The sequence below is a fragment of the Oncorhynchus mykiss genome, chromosome 12, assembly GCF_013265735.2.
Source record: "Oncorhynchus mykiss isolate Arlee chromosome 12, USDA_OmykA_1.1, whole genome shotgun sequence".
Taxonomy (NCBI): domain Eukaryota; kingdom Metazoa; phylum Chordata; class Actinopteri; order Salmoniformes; family Salmonidae; genus Oncorhynchus; species Oncorhynchus mykiss.
This window is the reverse complement of record NC_048576.1, coordinates 96,828,580-96,846,091: the sequence shown is the minus strand read 5'-3', so window position 1 is coordinate 96,846,091 and position 17,512 is coordinate 96,828,580. Positions and strand designations below refer to the sequence as shown.

The following is a 17,512-nucleotide window of genomic DNA, read 5'->3' as shown; positions in this document are numbered from 1 at the left end:
ATATAGGGAATAGGGCCCGCAGGGCCCTGGTCAACAGTAGTGTACTATATAGGGAATATGGAGCCATTGTAACTAATATAAAGCCCTTTTCTCCTTCCATTCTGTTAGACACTTTTCCATAACTTAATGTTATAAACTGTACTTTAAAAAACATATAACGTCACAAAATACATATTTATTTACATTTTTTGTATTTTTATTTTTTTAAATAATTCATACTAAAATAGCTATTATACATCATAAAAAAACATCTGTGGAATATTTTATTAAATACGTTTAATTTAAAGGTAGACTCAGCAATATGACGTACATGCAGAAAGTAAACGGCATAGCGGCTCAAACTTGAGAGTGTTGAAGCGTGATGCTCAACTTGTCCGCTGTTTTGGTCCCCTGGCTACCGGGCTGTGAACAGCGTGAAGCAAACCTGTGCACATGCGCAGATACTGTGTGTGACTGGTGTGAGAGAGAGAAGTGTTGCATCTCGCTCATCTCAATATCTGCGGGTGCTGCTCGTGGCGTCACGTCAGTTAGCTCAGCTCAGTCTACCTTTTAAAAATGTCTGCGACTGAAACTGTAAATAAAAGTTGAATTGTTCCCATGGACACGAGAGGTAACTAAGCAACAGTGTTTTTTCTGAGGTCAGTGTGGGTTTGAACCTGGGTCGACTGTGCGCTGCAAAACTGTGTTAGCCTGTTGAGCTAAAGCCCAAGCAAGGTTGCTCATCACACAAGAGCGTATTTCATTGAAGGTTAGCCATGTCGGTTGGTCCCAGCAGTGAAAGGCCTTTTAGGGTGTGTTGAAACCAGACAGCCTGGCCTGCTTGTTGGCCCCGCCCTGCGGAGAGGGTGCCTCAGGACCAGACGTCTCACTGGCTCAATGTTCTTTGGGGTTTTGCCAATCGTAGCCATGTATACTCTTGAGGTCAAAAGTGAGAAGGTCAAGGCTTTTTAAAGGTCATGTGACATCGCTGACTGTACATGTGTTAACTCTAGACCCAGTGATCCTGTCTATGTTACATCCAGACCCAGTGATCCTGTCTATAATGTTACATCCAGACCCAGTGATCCTGTCTATAATGTAACATTCAGACCCAGTGATCCTGTCTATAATGTTACATCCAGACCCAGTGATCCTGTCTATAATGTTACATCCAGACCCAGTGATCCTGTCTATAATGTTACACCCAGACCCAGTGATCCTGTCTATAATGTTACATCCAGACCCAGTGATCCTGTCTATAATGTTACATCCAGACCCAGTGATCCTGTCTATAATGTTACATCCAGACCCAGTGATCCTGTCTATGTTACATCCAGACCCAGTGATCCTGTCTATGTTACATCCAGACCCAGTGATCCTGTCTATAATGTTACATCCAGACCCAGTGATCCTGTCTATAATGTTACATCCAGACCCAGTGATCCTGTCTATAATGTTACATTCAGACCCAGTGATCCTGTCTATAATGTTACATCCAGACCCAGTGATCCTGTCTATGTTACATCCAGACCCAGTGATCCTGTCTATAATGTTACATCCAGACCCAGTGATCCTGTCTATAATGTTACATCCAGACCCAGTGATCCTGTCTATAATGTTACATTCAGACCCAGTGATCCTGTCTATAATGTTACATCCAGACCCAGTGATCCAGTCTATAATGTTACTGACTGTCTAACCGGCTACTGACTGTACAAGGTAGGACTCTGGTCAAGTAATGTACAATATAGGGAAAAGGGCCCGTAGTTTTCAGGTCAACAGTAGTGCACTATATATAGAATAGGATTCCATTTGTGATGTAGCCTGTGGGTGGCAGTAGACCACAGTCATAGGGTTGCATCTCAATAGTCTACAGAGGCTTCCTCGCCTCCTCTCCTCAAGCTCCTCTCCTCACTTATTTTCCTTAACCCTCCCGTGGTCCTGGGGTCAGGGTGACCCAGGTCCTGTGTGTGGAGGGCTCCCCTTTCTGTGCTCTGTGCTTGCGGGTCAGAGCGACCCAGACCCTGTGTTTCCAGGGCTCCCGCTCTGCGCTGGGGAGTCAGAGCGACCGTGCCAGCCACTGGCGAGGCGTGTGCCATTGAGTGTAGTAGAGAGTCTGCGAGTGTGGCGAGGCTGTGCCTGGCTCCCCGCTCTGCGCTCTTGGGTCAGAGGGACCCAGCCAGCCACTACACAGGTCCGGACATGCCCCGCTGTGTGCTAGAGAGCAGCCAAGTGTTATAGTTGTGCTCTGCTCTCTGCGCTCGTGGGTCAGAGAGACCCAGGCCCTGTGTTTCCAGGGCTCGCGCTCTGTGCTCTGTAGAGTGTCTGCGAGTGTGGCGAGGTTGTGCCCGGCTCCCCCCGCTCTGCGCCCTGCGCTCGTGGGTCAGAGCGACCCAGCCAGCCGCTACACAGGTCCATACGTGCTTCGCTGTGTGCTAGAGAGCAGCCGAGTGGTGGGGTGGGTCAACTGCACACGGCTACACACAAGCGCGCAAGCGAGCCTCATGCATTTTCGGGTCTCGGTCTCCCGCATAAGCCGGCCGGCCGGCCCTACGTAGAGAGGATACTAATATTGTCAGCGGCACCCACCCACACACACAAAGTGACCGGCTCCCCACCCGTGCCAAGTGCGCTCTTCCCCACCGTTCAGCGGACCCGATCAGTGGAGCCCGAGCGGCCATGGCTGTGCGTTTTACGGCCGCGCAGGTTCTAGAACAGATCTTGTCCAGCGTGGACCAAGAAGACTCAGATTGCCAGGAGGAGGAGGAAGAGGTTTCGGAAGACGAAGACGGGGAGTAATACAACCCCGAGCGCCGCGAGGTCGACGATGCTTCTTCTCCCTCTTCTGAGGAAGAGCCCGAGGAAGCGCCCGAGGAAGCACCCGAGGACCGACGCGAGGAAGAGATCTCCTCGGCCCCGGACCAACGGGAGACGCCGTTGCTGTCGAAAAATGGCAAAATCAAGTGGTCCCCCGTGGCCTACGGCCACCACCGCGGGGCCCTCGCGATCTGCCACGCCGGGCCGGACCAGACTTCGGGCCCCACGGCCTATGCCGCGACATCGAGTCCACCTTCCACCTTTTTGTCACACCGGCGATAGAAAGGATAATTGTGGAAATGACGAACCTGCACGGGGCCAGAAAATACGGCGACGGCTGGCGACCCATGGACGCCACGGACCTGCGCGCCTACGTAGGGCTGCTGATCCTAGCGGGCGTCTACAGGTCCCGAGGCGAGGCCGCGGCAAGCCTGTGGGACGCCGAGAGCGGCAGGACCGTGTTCCGAGCCACCATGCCGCTCAAGGTCTTTCACAGGTACTCGAGGCTGCTGCGATTCGACGACCGCCAGTCGAGACCCGCCAGACTCGCCATGGACAAACTCGCAGCCATACGGGAGGTCTGGGACCTGTGGGAGGCGCGGCTGCCGGCCCTCTACAACCCGGGGCCCGACGTGACGGTGGACGAGCAACTTTCCAAAAGGCCGCTGTCCTTTCCGTCAGTACATCCCCAGCAAGCCGGCGAAATAAGGCATCAAGTCGTGGGTGGCCTGCGATGCCAAGTCCAGCTACGCTTGGAAGATGCAAGTGTACACCAGCAAGGCGGCCAGCGGAGGCCCCGAGAAGAACCAGGGGATGCGCGTTGTCCTCGATCTGACAACGGGGCTGAGCGGTCGCAACGTCACCTGCGACAACTTCTTCACCTCCTACGAACTGGGCCAGCGGCTCCTCGAGAGGAACCTCACCATGGTGGGCACGGTGAGAAAGAACAAGGCCGAGCTCCCGCCCGCGCTGCTCGAGCCCAGGGGCAGACAGGTCCTGTCCTCCAGGTTTCACGCCCACCGCCACTCTGGTGTCCTACCTGGCAAAGAGAAACAAGAACGTGCTACTTTTGAGCACGCTGCACACAGAGGGCCACATTAGCGATCGCTGCGACAGGAAACCGGCCCTCATCCTAGACTACAACTGCAACAAGGGCGGCGTGGACAACCTAGACAAGGTGGTCGGGACCTACAGCTGCAGACGGATGACTGCCCGCTGGCCCCTGCTCGTCTTCCACAACATCCTCGACGTGTCCTCCTACAACGCCTTTGTCATATGGCGAGAGATCAAGCCTGACTGGATGCCTCGCAAGCGGAACAAGAGGAGGGTGTTCCTGGAGCAGCTGGGAAAGGCACTTGTGAAGCCGCTGATCCAAAGAAGGCAGCATCTCCCCCTCACTGAAGAGGCGTCAGCACTTGTCAAAGTCCTACAGAGTGCTACGGCGGCTCGTGATCAACAGCGCGAGGGGCCCGCCGCTGCCCCACTCGCTGCCCCCGCCACCGGGGCAAGTAAGAGGAAGAGGTGTCAGCTCTGCCCACCCAAGAAGAAGGACTCCAAGACGGTGTGCTGCAGGTAGTTTTGCGAACCGATGCTAACTAGCGTTACCCATAGACTTCCAGTCGTTGCGCTATCTGCTAGCATGCTAGCAGGTCTCATTGCCAACGTAGCCCTGTTTTTAAGCTCCTTTCCCGGAGGAAGCAAGAGGAGAGGGGAAGACGAGCCTCTTTAGAGTATTGAGATGGAGCCCCGAACAGAACAACATGTCTGATGCCATGACAACAGGGGGTTGAGGGTCTTTGGAAATCAAGACAGCAGGTTCTCTGCCCCCCCCCCCTCAGCATGATCGCCTCCAAAACAGCACCCTATTCCCTACATAGTGCACTACTTTTGACCAGCGTCCATAGACCGTATGTAGGGAATAGGATGCCGAATGTAAACATCAGTCATTGACAACAACAAAAAAACTGTTTCATTAATATAAACTTGAATAAATAGTTAACTTAGAATTGTCCTCTGTCACATGTAAAGCACATGAAGAGTAGAGAGTTCTACAGGATAAACAGGGAGATGAATACCATCCCTGGCTACTGTACATGCCAATTATCTCTCCTTCCTCCCCGTGTCTTCACTTCCTGTCACTGGTTGAAAAGGAAATGACTGGTATCAGAAACATGGTGGAAACTCCCACTACGGCTCTCCCAATCCAATGCTTTTAGATTTGTGGGAAGTAGTGAACGAGTGTACACTTCAGGAGAAAGGAGATGTTATCGTGATGCACCCCCTTTGTGATCCAGCAGAGCTGAGGTCTGGTCTCTCTCACACGATAACCTGCAGAGATACAGACATGGCACAGAAGAAAACCCACACACGCTCGCTCGCACACACACACACACATTCACACACACACACTTAGTCCAAATGAGTTCAGTAGGGGCTCAGAGGAGAATAAATGAGAATATGGAGGTATTTTCACTCCTCTCTCCTGGTCTTCCTCTCCTTTTAGTCCTCTCCTTCCTTTCAGAGAACGGTGTCGTGTTCCTCCATCTCCTTTCAGAGAACGGTGTCGTGTTCCTCCATCTCCTTTCAGAGAACGGTGTCGTGTTCCTCCATCTCCTTTCAGAGAACGGTGTCGTGTTCCTCCATCTCCTTTCAGAGAACGGTGTCGTGTTCCTCCATCTCCTTTCAGAGAACGGTGTCGTGTTCCTCCATCTCCTTTCAGAGAACGGTGTCGTGTTCCTCCATCTCCTTTCAGAGAACGGTGTCGTGTTCCTCCATCTCCTTTCAGAGAACGGTGTCGTGTCCCTCCATCTCCTTTCAGAGAACGGTGTCGTGTTCCTCCATCTCCTTTCAGAGAACGGTGTCGTGTTCCTCCATCTCCTTTCAGAGAACGGTGTCGTGTTCCTCCATCTCCTTTCAGAGAACGGTGTCGTGTTCCTCCATCTCCTTTCAGAGAACGGTGTCGTGTTCCTCCATCTCCTTTCAGAGAACGGTGTCGTGTTCCTCCATCTCCTTTCAGAGAACGGTGTCGTGTTCCTCCTTCTTCTTTCAGAGAACGGTGTCGTGTTCCTCCATCTCCTTTCAGAGAACGGTGTCGTGTTCCTCCATCTCCTTTCAGAGAACGGTGTCGTGTTCTTCCATCCTCTTCTCCAGGCATGAGTATTTGTCCCAAATGGCACCCTACTCCCTTTAGGGCTTTGGTCTAAAGTAGTGCACTATATAGGGAAAAGGGTGCCACACAACAATCAATAAATAAATCAAATTCAACTAATCAGTCAGTTTAGCCTCCGAGACAGAAGGTGGCGCCACCTGATGCTGAAGAGGATGACTCTGCTCCTGATCTAATTTCTTCTTGGTTTCAGTCCACAGCTTTTTCTTCTAACCCTTCTTTCCTACCTGGCTCCTGAGTTACGCCATGGTTGGTGTTGACGCCGTTCGTACAGTAATCCAATGCCCATGGTTGGTGTTGACGCCGTTCGTACAGTAATCCAATGCCCATGGTTGGTGTTGACGCCGTTCGTACAGTAATCCAATGCCCATGGTTGGTGTTGACGCCGTTCGTACAGTAATCCAATGCCCATGGTTGGTGTTGACGCCGTTCGTACAGTAATCCAATGCCCATGGTTGGTGTTGACGCCGTTCGTACAGTAATCCAATGCCCATGGTTGGTGTTGACGCCGTTCGTACAGTAATCCAATGCCCATGGTTGGTGTTGACGCCGTTCGTACAGTAATCCAATGCCCATGGTTGGTGTTGACGCCGTTCGTACAGTAATCCAATGCCCATGGTTGGTGTTGACGCCGTTCGTACAGTAATCCAATGCCCATGGTTGGTGTTGACGCCGTTCGTACAGTAATCCAATGCCCATGGTTGGTGTTGACGCCGTTCGTACAGTAATCCAATGCATTCAATCTCCTCCCTTTCCTGTGTCCCAAATGACACCATGTTCTCTATATAGTGCACTACTTCTGATCAGAGCCCTATGGTAGTGCACTATACACTGAGCGTACAAAACATTTAAGAACACCTTCCTAATATTGCCCTCAGAACAGCCTCAATTTGTCTGGGCGTTGACTCTTCAAGGTGTTGAAAGCATTCCACAGGGATGCTGGCCCATGTTGACTCTACAAGGTGTTGAAAGCGTTCCACAGGGATGCTGGCCCATGTTGACTCTACAAGGTGTTGAAAGTGTTCCACAGGGATGCTGGCCCATGTTGACTCTACAAGGTGTTGAAAGCGTTCCACAGGGATGCTGGCCCATGTTGACTCTACAAGGTGTTGAAAGCGTTCCACAGGGATGCTGGTCCATGTTGACTCCAATGCTTCCCACAGTTGTGTCCAGTTGGCTGGATGTCCTTTGGGTGGTGGACCATTCTTGATACACACAGGAAACTGTTGAGTGTGAAAAACCCAGCAGCGTTGCAGTTCTTGACACAAACTGATGTGTCTGGCACCTACTACCCTGTTCAAAGGTACTTCAATATGTTGTCTCACCCTCTGAATGGCAACACATACACAATCCATGTCTCAGTTGTCTCAAGGCTTAAAAATCATTCTTTACCCAGGTCTCCTCCTCTTCATCTACACTGATTGAAGTGGATTTAACAAGTGACATCAATAAGGGATCATAGCTTTCACCTGGATTCACCTGGTCAGTCATGGATACAACAGGTGTTCTTAATGTTTTGTCCACTCAGTATACAGGAAATGGAGGAGCAATTTAGAACGCATCAGACCACCTCACCACACTAAAACGTTTCCCGTCAGTTCATCCTCCAAGCCATTGGTTGGCTGTAGCAGTAGCCGTGGCGACGGTGCTACCTAATCCGTCCGTTCCCTCTGGGGGGACCCAGATCAGACTTCGGGTCGGGACTGAGCGCGCTCCATCCCGTCTCCCGACACCGCTGCATAACGGGACAGGAGCTAGGACCCTGAGAACACACGTCCGCTGCAGACCACACCCCTGCCAGGAGATGGTCCACCCAGCTCTGGAGCTCCGCCCCTGTCAGTGATGCTTTAAACTCCGCCTCCTCCACCTGTCCCAGGTGCACTGGGAGGTTGAGGATGGGGTTGAGGCCGTGGAAACTCTGATCCATGTAGGAGTTACGGACCGGCCCGCTGTGGAGCTTCACTGTGTCTTCTAGAGAGAGAGGGAGGAGGGGTGGGGGGGAAGGAAGGAAGGAAGGAAAGGAAGGAAGGAGAGGAAGGAAGGAGAGGAAGGAAGGAAGGAAGGAAGGAAGGGAGAGGAGAGGGGAGGGGAGGGGAGGAGAGGAAGGAAGGAAGGAAGGAAGGAAGGAGAGGAAGGAAGGAGAGGAAGGAAGGAAGGGAGAGGAGAGGAGAGGAGAGGAGAGGAGAGGAGAGGAGAGGAGAGGAGAGGAGAGGAGAGGAATTATTTAAATTCCATGTAGGTGTTACAGGATAGGCTGTGAATGTGTGTGTGTGGTTTGGTGTGTGTTAGTGTGTGTGTGTGTGTGTGGTTTGGTGTGTGTTAGTGTGTTCCAGGTGATGTATATCGAGGTGTCCAGGTTCTAGTCCTCAGTCCAGTGACAGTGTTTGTGTGTGTGTGTGTTTACCCTGGCGTATAGGCTGCTGGCCGTGGTGCTCCAGAGGTGAAACCACAAAGCTGGTGGAGGCCAGCAGGTTCCAGTGATGCAACACACGCAGCGTCCACACGCCGGGTCGTAACGGCACGGTTAACGGGGGCCGGTAGTGTGTGTACTCTGTCCCGCCGTCCACCAGGATGTCGTACGTGGCGGCTATGACGTTGGTGGGGTCCACCCAGACGACGGTTACCGTGACGTTCTGTCCCCGGCCCCAGCGTTGCATGGCAACCGGCTCCTCCGTGGGGCCCAGGAGGCTTCCGAAGTTCCTGAAGATTCTCTCTTTGGCGTCCCAGTCTGTACCCACCTGAGGGGAGGAGAGGGAGGACAGAGAAAGAGATATTGAGAGAGATCAAGAAACAGAGGGTTGATTTGAATGAAAACAGAGATACTGTAGAGAGAGAGAGAGAGAGAGAATCGTGTGAAGGATTTCCAGCAGGATAACCAGGTAGAGTCTAAGTCCCCTGAATGGTAGCCTGTAAACTACTTGATTTTTTTTAACGACTTCCCTGTTAATTAACAAATGGTAATTAAATGAGTGTTCCAGCGACAGCGTGACAGGACACATCCAGTACCACATGTCATCCCCAGGGGGCAGCAGCAACCTGCAGCAATCTGACAATAAAGACACTGAACAAATAGTGACTCAGAGCCTGTTTCAGTGGGGACAGAACCACCATATCTCTCTCTCTCAATCTCTCTCTCTCTCCCAGGTACCAAAGCCTGTTTCAGTGGGGACAGAACCACCATCTCTCTCTCTCTCTCCCAGGTACCAGGGATCAGGGATAGGTTACATTTAAAGTGTATGTGTGCGGGTGTGTGTGCATGTCTCACCTCTGCAAACTGTAGTCTGTTGAGTGTGTTGGTTGCCGGGGCCAGGGTGAAGTGGTTGCTACGGGAGACCCAAGTCTCTAGGGTCTCTAGCTGGCTGGTTGCTAGGTTACTAGCATGTTGACGAACCAGGTAGCCTTGGAACACGTCTGACAGGAAGTACAAATGGACAGACACCGGGTGGCCCCTGGGGATATACCTGGGAAAACCCAAATATACACATACACAGTACAATTACACACAAATACACACATACACAGTACAATTACACACAAATACACACATACACAGTACAATTACACACAAATACACACCCAAATATCCACAGCCATCTACGGAAATGTCACTTCGCCCCCACCTACATGTACAAATTACCTCAACTAACCTGTGGGGTACACTGACTCAGTACCGGTACCCCCTGTATATAACCTCCACACTGACTCAGTACCGGTACCCCCCTGTATATAACCTCCACACTGACTCAGTACCGGTACCCCCTGTATATAGCCTCCACACTGACTCAGTACTGGTACCCCCTGTATATAACCTCCACATTGACTCTGTACCGGTACCCCCTGTATATAACCTCCATACTGACTCAGTACCGGTACCCCCTGTATATAACCTCCACACTGACTCAGTACCGGTACCCCATGTATATAACCTCTACACTGACTCAGTACCGGTACCCTCTGTATAAAGCCTCCACACTGACTCAGTACCGGTATCCCCTGTATATAACCTCCACACTGACTCAGTACCGGTACCCCCTGTATATAGCCTCCACACTGACTCAGTACCGGTATCCCCTGTATATAACCTCCACACTGACTCAGTACCGGTACCCCCTGTATATAGCCTCCACACTGACTCAGTACCGGTACCCCCTGTATATAACCTCCACACTGACTCAGTACCGGTGCCCCCTGTATATAACCTCCACACTGACTCAGTACCAGTGCCCCCTGTATATAGCCTCCACACTGACTCAGTACCGGTACCCCCTGTATATAGCCTCCACACTGACTCAGTACCGGTGCCCCCTGTATATAGCCTCCACACTGACTCAGTACCGGTACCCCCTGTATATAGCCTCCACACTGACTCAGTACCAGTGCCCCCTGTATATAGCCTCCACACTGACTCAGTACCGGTACCCCCTGTATATAACCTCCACACTGACTCAGTACCGGTGCCCCTTGTATATAGCCTCCACACTGACTCAGTACTGGTACCTCCTGTATATAACCTCCACACTGACTCAGTACCGGTACCCCCTGTATATAACCTCCACACTGACTCGGTACCGGTACCCCTGTATATAACCTCCACACTGACTCAGTACCGGTACCCCCTGTATATAGCCTCCACACTGACTCAGTACCGGTACCCCCTGTATATAACCTCCACACTGACTCAGTACCGGTGCCCCTTGTATATAGCCTCCACACTGACTCAGTACTGGTACCTCCTGTATATAACCTCCACACTGACTCAGTACCGGTACCCCCTGTATATAACCTCCACACTGACTCAGTACCGGTGCCCCCTTCGTTGAACTGCACTCTTGGTTAAGGGCTTGTCAGTAAGCATTTCACTGTGAGGTCTACACTGTTGGTTAAGGGCTTGTCAGTAAGCATTTCACTGTAAGGTCTACACTGTTGGTTAAGGGCTTGTCAGTAAGCATTTCACTGTAAGGTCTACACTGTTGGTTAAGGGCTTGTCAGTAAGCATTTCACTGTGAGGTCTACACTGTTGGTTAAGGGCTTGTCAGTAAGCATTTCACTGTGAGGTCTACACTGTTGGTTAAGGGCTTGTCAGTAAGCATTTCACTGTGTGGTCTACACTGTTGGTTAATGGCTTGTCAGTAAGCATTTCACTGTAAGGTCTACACTGTTGGTTAAGGGCTTGTCAGTAAGCATTTCACTGTAAGGTCTACACTGTTGGTTAAGGGCTTGTCAGTAAAGCATTTCACTGTAAGGTCTACACTGTTGGTTAAGGGCTTGTCAGTAAAGCATTTCACTGTGAGGTCTACACTGTTGGTTAAGGGCTTGTCAGTAAGCATTTCACTGTAAGGTCTACACTGTTGGTTAAGGGCTTGTCAGTAAAGCATTTCACTGTAAGGTCTACACTGTTGGTTAAGGGCTTGTCAGTAAAGCATTTCACTGTAAGGTCTACACTACACTACACTATTCGGCGCATGTGACAAATAAAGTTTGATTTGATTTGATTAGAAATGTCCACAGACACAGCCATACCCACTCGATGGTACTCAAACACACGTCAGAACAAACTGGGCTTCAGTCACAGGAGCTGGTGAGGAACAGAGAGATCACTCTACTCTCAACCCCCCCCCCCCACACACACATCTTGTCCCCCCACTTCTGATACACACCCAACCAGCAACAAGTGTCTCCTTGTGCTTGTGTACACACTCCACCCCATAACCTGCACACACACACACCGTCCTCTCCCCCCCTGACTTACATGGCTGGAAAAAGCCAGTCTGAGAGACTGAGGCCTGTTTGTCTAAATGTAACAAGTTATTCTCCATATTTGATTTGGAACTCTTGCAACATACACACACACACACACACACACACACACACACACACACACACACACACACACACACACACACACACACACACACACACACACACACACACCTATGCAGACAGACAGACACAGACAGACAGACAGACAGACAGAAAGGAAGGCAGACAGACTCTGCTAGATAAAACCTAGCTCCTATGCTGGTAATGATGAGATCTGGTCTCTGCTAGATAAAACCTAGCTCCTAGCCTGGTAAAGGTGAGATCTGGTCTCCTCTGCTAGATAAAACCTAGCTCCTAGCCTGGTAAAGGTGAGATCTGGTCTCCTCTGCTAGATAAAACCTAGCTCCTAGCCTGGTAATGATGAGATCTGGTCTCCTCCGCTAGATAAAACCTAGCTCCTAGCCTGGTAATGATGAGATCTGGTCTCTGCTAGTTAAAACCTAGCTCCTAGCCTGGTAATGATGAGATCTGGTCTCCTCCGCTAGATAAAACCTAGCTCCTAGCCTGGTAATGATGAGATCTGGTCTCCTCCGCTAGATAAAACCTAGCTCCTAGCCTGGTAATGATGAGATCTGGTCTCTGCTAGATAACACCTAGCTCCTAGCCTGGTAATGGTGAGATCTGGTCTCTGCTAGTTATTCACTGACGTACACACACACACACACACACACACATCCGCACCTTCCGTACTGACCTGCAGCTGTTGTTGTCAGGGTGGCCCTGCAGTGACGTGGCGGCCCGTGATAGGCCCATGCGTGTGAAGGCGTGGTAGTGAGTGAGCTGGCTGTCTGATAGGCTGGCAACGCTGTCCGTCTCATCGTACACATTCTCCCAGTACGACTGGAGCCCTGGGGTCTCCTGGAGGAGATGAATCAGTGTTATAGTAGAACCCTGGGGTCTCCTGGAGGAGCAGTGTATTAGTAGAACCCTGGGGACTCCTGGAGGAGCAGTGTTATAGTAGAACCCGGGGGACTCCTGGAGGAGAGGAATCAGTGTTATAGTAGAACCCTGGGGTCTCCTGGAGGAGAGGAATCAGTGTTATAGTAGAACCCTGGGGTCTCCTGGAGGAGAGGAATCAGTGTTATAGTAGAACCCTGGGGACTCCTGGAGGAGAGGAATCAGTGTTATAGTAGAACCCTGGGGTCTCCTGGAGGAGAGGAATTAGTGTTATAGTAGAACCCTGGGGTCTCCTGGAGGACCAGTGTTATAGTAGAACCCTGGGGTCTCCTGGAGGAGAGGAATCAGTGTTATAGTAGAACCCTGGGGACTCTTGGAGGAGAGGAATCAGTGTTATAGTAGAACCCTAGGGTCTCCTGGAGGAGAGGAATCAGTGTTATAGTAGAACCCTGGGGACTCCTGGAGGAGAGGAATCAGTGTTATAGTAGAACCCTGGGGTCTCCTGGAGGAGAGGAATTAGTGTTATAGTAGAACCCTGGGGTCTCCTGGAGGACCAGTGTTATAGTAGAACCCTGGGGTCTCCTGGAGGAGAGGAATCAGTGTTATAGTAGAACCCTGGGGTCTCCTGGAGGAGAGGAATCAGTGTTATAGTAGAACCCTGGGGTCTCCTGGAGGAGAGGAATTAGTGTTATAGTAGAACCCTGGGGTCTCCTGGAGGACCAGTGTTATAGTAGAACCCTGGGGTCTCCTGGAGGAGAGGAATCAGTGTTATAGTAGAACCCTAGGGTCTCCTGGAGGAGAGGGATCAGTGTTATAGTAGAACCCTGGGGTCTCCTGGAGGAGAGGGATCAGTGTTATAGTAGAACCCTGGGGTCTCCTGGAGTAGAGGGATCAGTGTTATAGTAGAACCCTGGGGTCTCCAGAGAGAGAGGGATCAGTGTGTGTGTACTCTGTGTGTGTGTGTGTGTGTGTGTGTGTGTACTCTGTGTGTTTGTGTGTACTCTGTGGTACTCTGTACGTGTGTGTGTGTGTGTGTGTGTGTGTGTGTGTGTGTGTGTGTGTGTGTGTGTGTGTGTACGCTGTGTGTGTGTATGTTGTTTGTGTACTCTGTGTGTGTGTACGCTGTGTGTATGTGTACGGTGTGTGTATGTACTGTGTGTACGTTGTGTGTCTGTGTGTGTATGTTGTGTGTCTGTGTGTGTATGTTGTGTGTGTGTGTGTGTGTATGTTGTGTGTGTGTGTGTGTGTATGTTGTGTGTACTCTGTGTGTTCCACCCACCTGTGGATAAGGGCCAAACAGGAAGCTGTCCAGTTGGGTAACAATCTCCTGGTTCACGCTAGCCTCAAATTTACGGGCGAAAAACGTAGGCCTGGACGTTTGCTGTGGGGGAAGGAGGGAGAGAGAGGGAGAGAGAGGGAGAGGGAGAGAGAGGGAGAGAGAGAGAACGAAAGAGATAGAAGGGGAAAGAGGGACAGAGGGATGGCAGAGTGAAAGGGGAGAGAGGATGGAGGAGGAAGAGAGTATATGTTTATCGATGTGTATGTGGTACTGTCTGATGTGGGGGGTACAGATGGGCACGGGTTGATGATGTCACAATGTCATAACTAGGGCGTATCTGCCATAGATACATACAGTTGAAGTCGGAAGTTGACATACACCTTAGCCAAATACATTTAAACTCAGTTTTTCACAATTCCTGACATTTAATCATAGTAAAAAATTCCCTGCCTTAGGTCAGTTAGGATCACCACTTTATGTTAAGAATGTGAAATGTCAGAATAATAATAGAGAGAATTATTTATTTCAGCTTTTATTTATTTCATCACATTCCCAGTGGGTTAGAAGTTTACATACACTCAATTAGCATTTGGTAGCATTGCCTTTAAATTGTTTAACTTGTGTCAAATGTTTCGGGTAGCCTTCCACAAGCTTCCCACAATAAGTTGGGTGAATTTTGGCCCATTCCTCCTGACAGAGCTGGTGTAACTGGGTCAGGTTTGTAAGGCCTCCTTGCTCGCACACGCTTTTTCAGTTCTGCCCACAAATGTTCTATAGGATTGAGGTTAGGGCTTGGTGATGGCCACTTCAATACCTTGACTTTGTTGTCCTTAGGGCGTTTTGCCACAACTTTGGAAGTATGCTTGGGGTCATTGTCCATTTGGAAGATCCATTTGCCACCAAGCTTTAACTTCCTGACTGATGTCTTGAGTTGTTGCTTCAATATATCCACATAATTTTCCTACCTCATGATGCCATCTAGTTTGTGAAGTGCACCAGTCCCTCCTGCAGCAAAGCACCCCCACAACATGATGCTGCCACCCCCGTGCTTCACGATTGGGATGGTGTTCTTCGGCTTGCAAGCCTCCCCCTTACCCTCCAAACATAACGGTGGTCATTATAGCCAAACAGTTATATTTTTGTTTCATCAGACCAGAGGACATTTCTCCAAAAAGTATGGTCTTTGTCCCCATGTGCAGTTGCAAACCATAGTCTGGCTTTTTTATGGTGGTTTTGGAGCAGTGGCTTCTTCCTTGCTGAGTGGCCTTTCAGGTTATGTCGATATAGGACTCGTTTTACTGTGGATATAGATACTTTTTTACCTGTTTCCTCCAGCATCTTCACAAGGACCTTTGCTGTTGTTCTGGGATTGATTTGCACTTTTCGCACCAAAGTACATTCATCTCTAGGAGACAGAATGCGTCTCCTTCCTGAGCGGTATGACGGCTGCGTGGTCCCATGGTGTTTATACTTGCGTACTATTGTTTGTACAGATGAGCGTGGTACCTTCAGGCATTTGAAAATTGCTCCCAAGGATGAACCAGACTTGTGGAGGTCAACAATGTTTTTTCTGAGGTCTTGGCTGATTTATTTAGATTTTTCCATGATGTCAAGCAAAGAGGCACTGAGTTTGAAGGTAGGCCTTGAAATACATCCACAGGTACACCTCCAACTGACTCAAATGATGTCAATTAGCCTATCAGAAGCTTCTAAAGCCATGACATAATTTTCTGGAATTTTCCAAGCTGTTTAAAGGCACAGTCAACTTAGTGTATGTAAACTTCTGACCCACTGGAATTGTGATACAGTGAATGATAAGTGAAATAATCTGTCTGTAAACAATTGTTGAAAAAATGACTTGTGTCATGCACAAAGTAGATGTCCTAACCGACTTGCCACAACTATAGTTTGTTAACATGAAATTTGTGGAGTGGTTGAAAAAACGAGTTTTAATGACTCCAACCTAAGTGTATGTAAACTTCCGACTTCAACTGTAGATCATGAATCACTGTCAAATATCTGTCAGCTACTACTACCACTACTACTACTAATACTAATGAATGTTACTGTTACTACTAATACTACCACTATTACTACTACTACTACTACTACTACTACTACTGCTACTACTACTACTAATACTACCACTATTACTACTACTACTACTAATGTTACTGTTACTACTATTGCTACTACTACTACTACTACTACCACTATTACTACTACTACTACTACTACTACTACTACTACCACTATTACTACTACTACCACTAATGTTACTGTTACTACTATTGCTACTACTACTAATACTACCACTAATACTACTACTACTACTACTAATACTAATGTTACTGTTACTACAACGAATACTAATGTTACTACTACTACTACTACTACTACTACCACTATTACTACTACTACTACTACTGCTACTACTACTACTACTACTACCACTATTACTACTACTACCACTAATGTTACTGTTACCACTATTACTACTACTACTACTACTAATACTAATGTTACTGTTACTACGACAAATACTAATGTTACTACTACTACTACTACTACTACCACTATTACTACTACTACTACTACTACTACTACTACTACTACTACTACTACTACTACTACTGCTACTACTACTACTAATGTTACTGTTACTACTACGAATACTACTGTTACTGTTACTACTACTACTACTACTACTACTACTACTACTACTACTACTACTATTACTAATACTACTACTACCACCACCACCACTACTACTACTACTACTACTACTACTACTACTACTACCACTATTACTAATACTACTACTACTACTACCACAACTAATACTATTACTAATACTAATGTTACTGTTACTACTACGAATACTACTGTTAATGTTACTACTACTACTACTACCACCACTACTACTACTACTACTACTACTGCTACTACTACTACTACCACTATTACTACTACTACCACTAATGTTACTGTTACTACTATTGCTACTACTACTAATACTACCACTAATACTACTACCACTACTAATACTAATGTTACTGTTACTACGATGAATACTAATGTTACTACTACTACTACTACTACCACTACTACTACTACTACCACTATTACTAATACTACTACTACTACTACCACAACTAATACTATTACTACTACTAATACTAATGTTACTGTTACTACTACGAATACTACTGTTAATGTTACTACTACTATTACTACCACTACTACTACTACTACTACTACTACTACCACTACTACTACTACCACTACTACTATTACTACTACTACTACTACCACCACTACTACTACTACTACCACTACTCCTGACATTACTACTGTTACTGTTACTACTACTACTACTGCTATCATTTAACAGTGAACACAGTGGACTTGATACATTACAGTACATCATGGTAGATCAGGTTACATAAAGCAAATAATTATAGGGACATTTTCATAGTAAATTGTGTAAAGTGCAAAGTGCAAACATTACCAAGAACCTTGAATATCGTGGTGGTTTGAGATCTCCACTGAGT

At 48.5% G+C, this 17,512-nt stretch overlaps 1 protein-coding gene and 1 pseudogene across 1 annotated transcript in view; one reads left to right on the top strand and one right to left on the bottom strand.

Annotated features, from left to right (window-relative positions):
* The first annotated feature begins 906 nt into the window (after window positions 1-906).
* LOC110485334 lies at window positions 907-4,481 on the top strand (annotated as a pseudogene).
* A 2,930-nt stretch (window positions 4,482-7,411) lies between these two features.
* The window catches only part of LOC110485332 (xylosyltransferase 1), a 70,290-nt gene continuing 60,189 nt past the window's right edge, over window positions 7,412-17,512 (bottom strand). The window contains exons 8-12 of the mRNA XM_036939384.1: window positions 13,959-14,060; window positions 12,477-12,640; window positions 9,228-9,423; window positions 8,367-8,700; window positions 7,412-7,933 (exon numbers count right to left, since the gene is read on the bottom strand). Coding sequence (XP_036795279.1) covers window positions 7,611-7,933; window positions 8,367-8,700; window positions 9,228-9,423; window positions 12,477-12,640; window positions 13,959-14,060 — 1,119 coding nt within the window. The 3' untranslated portion in view covers window positions 7,412-7,610. The remainder of the gene's footprint in view (window positions 7,934-8,366; window positions 8,701-9,227; window positions 9,424-12,476; window positions 12,641-13,958; window positions 14,061-17,512) is intronic.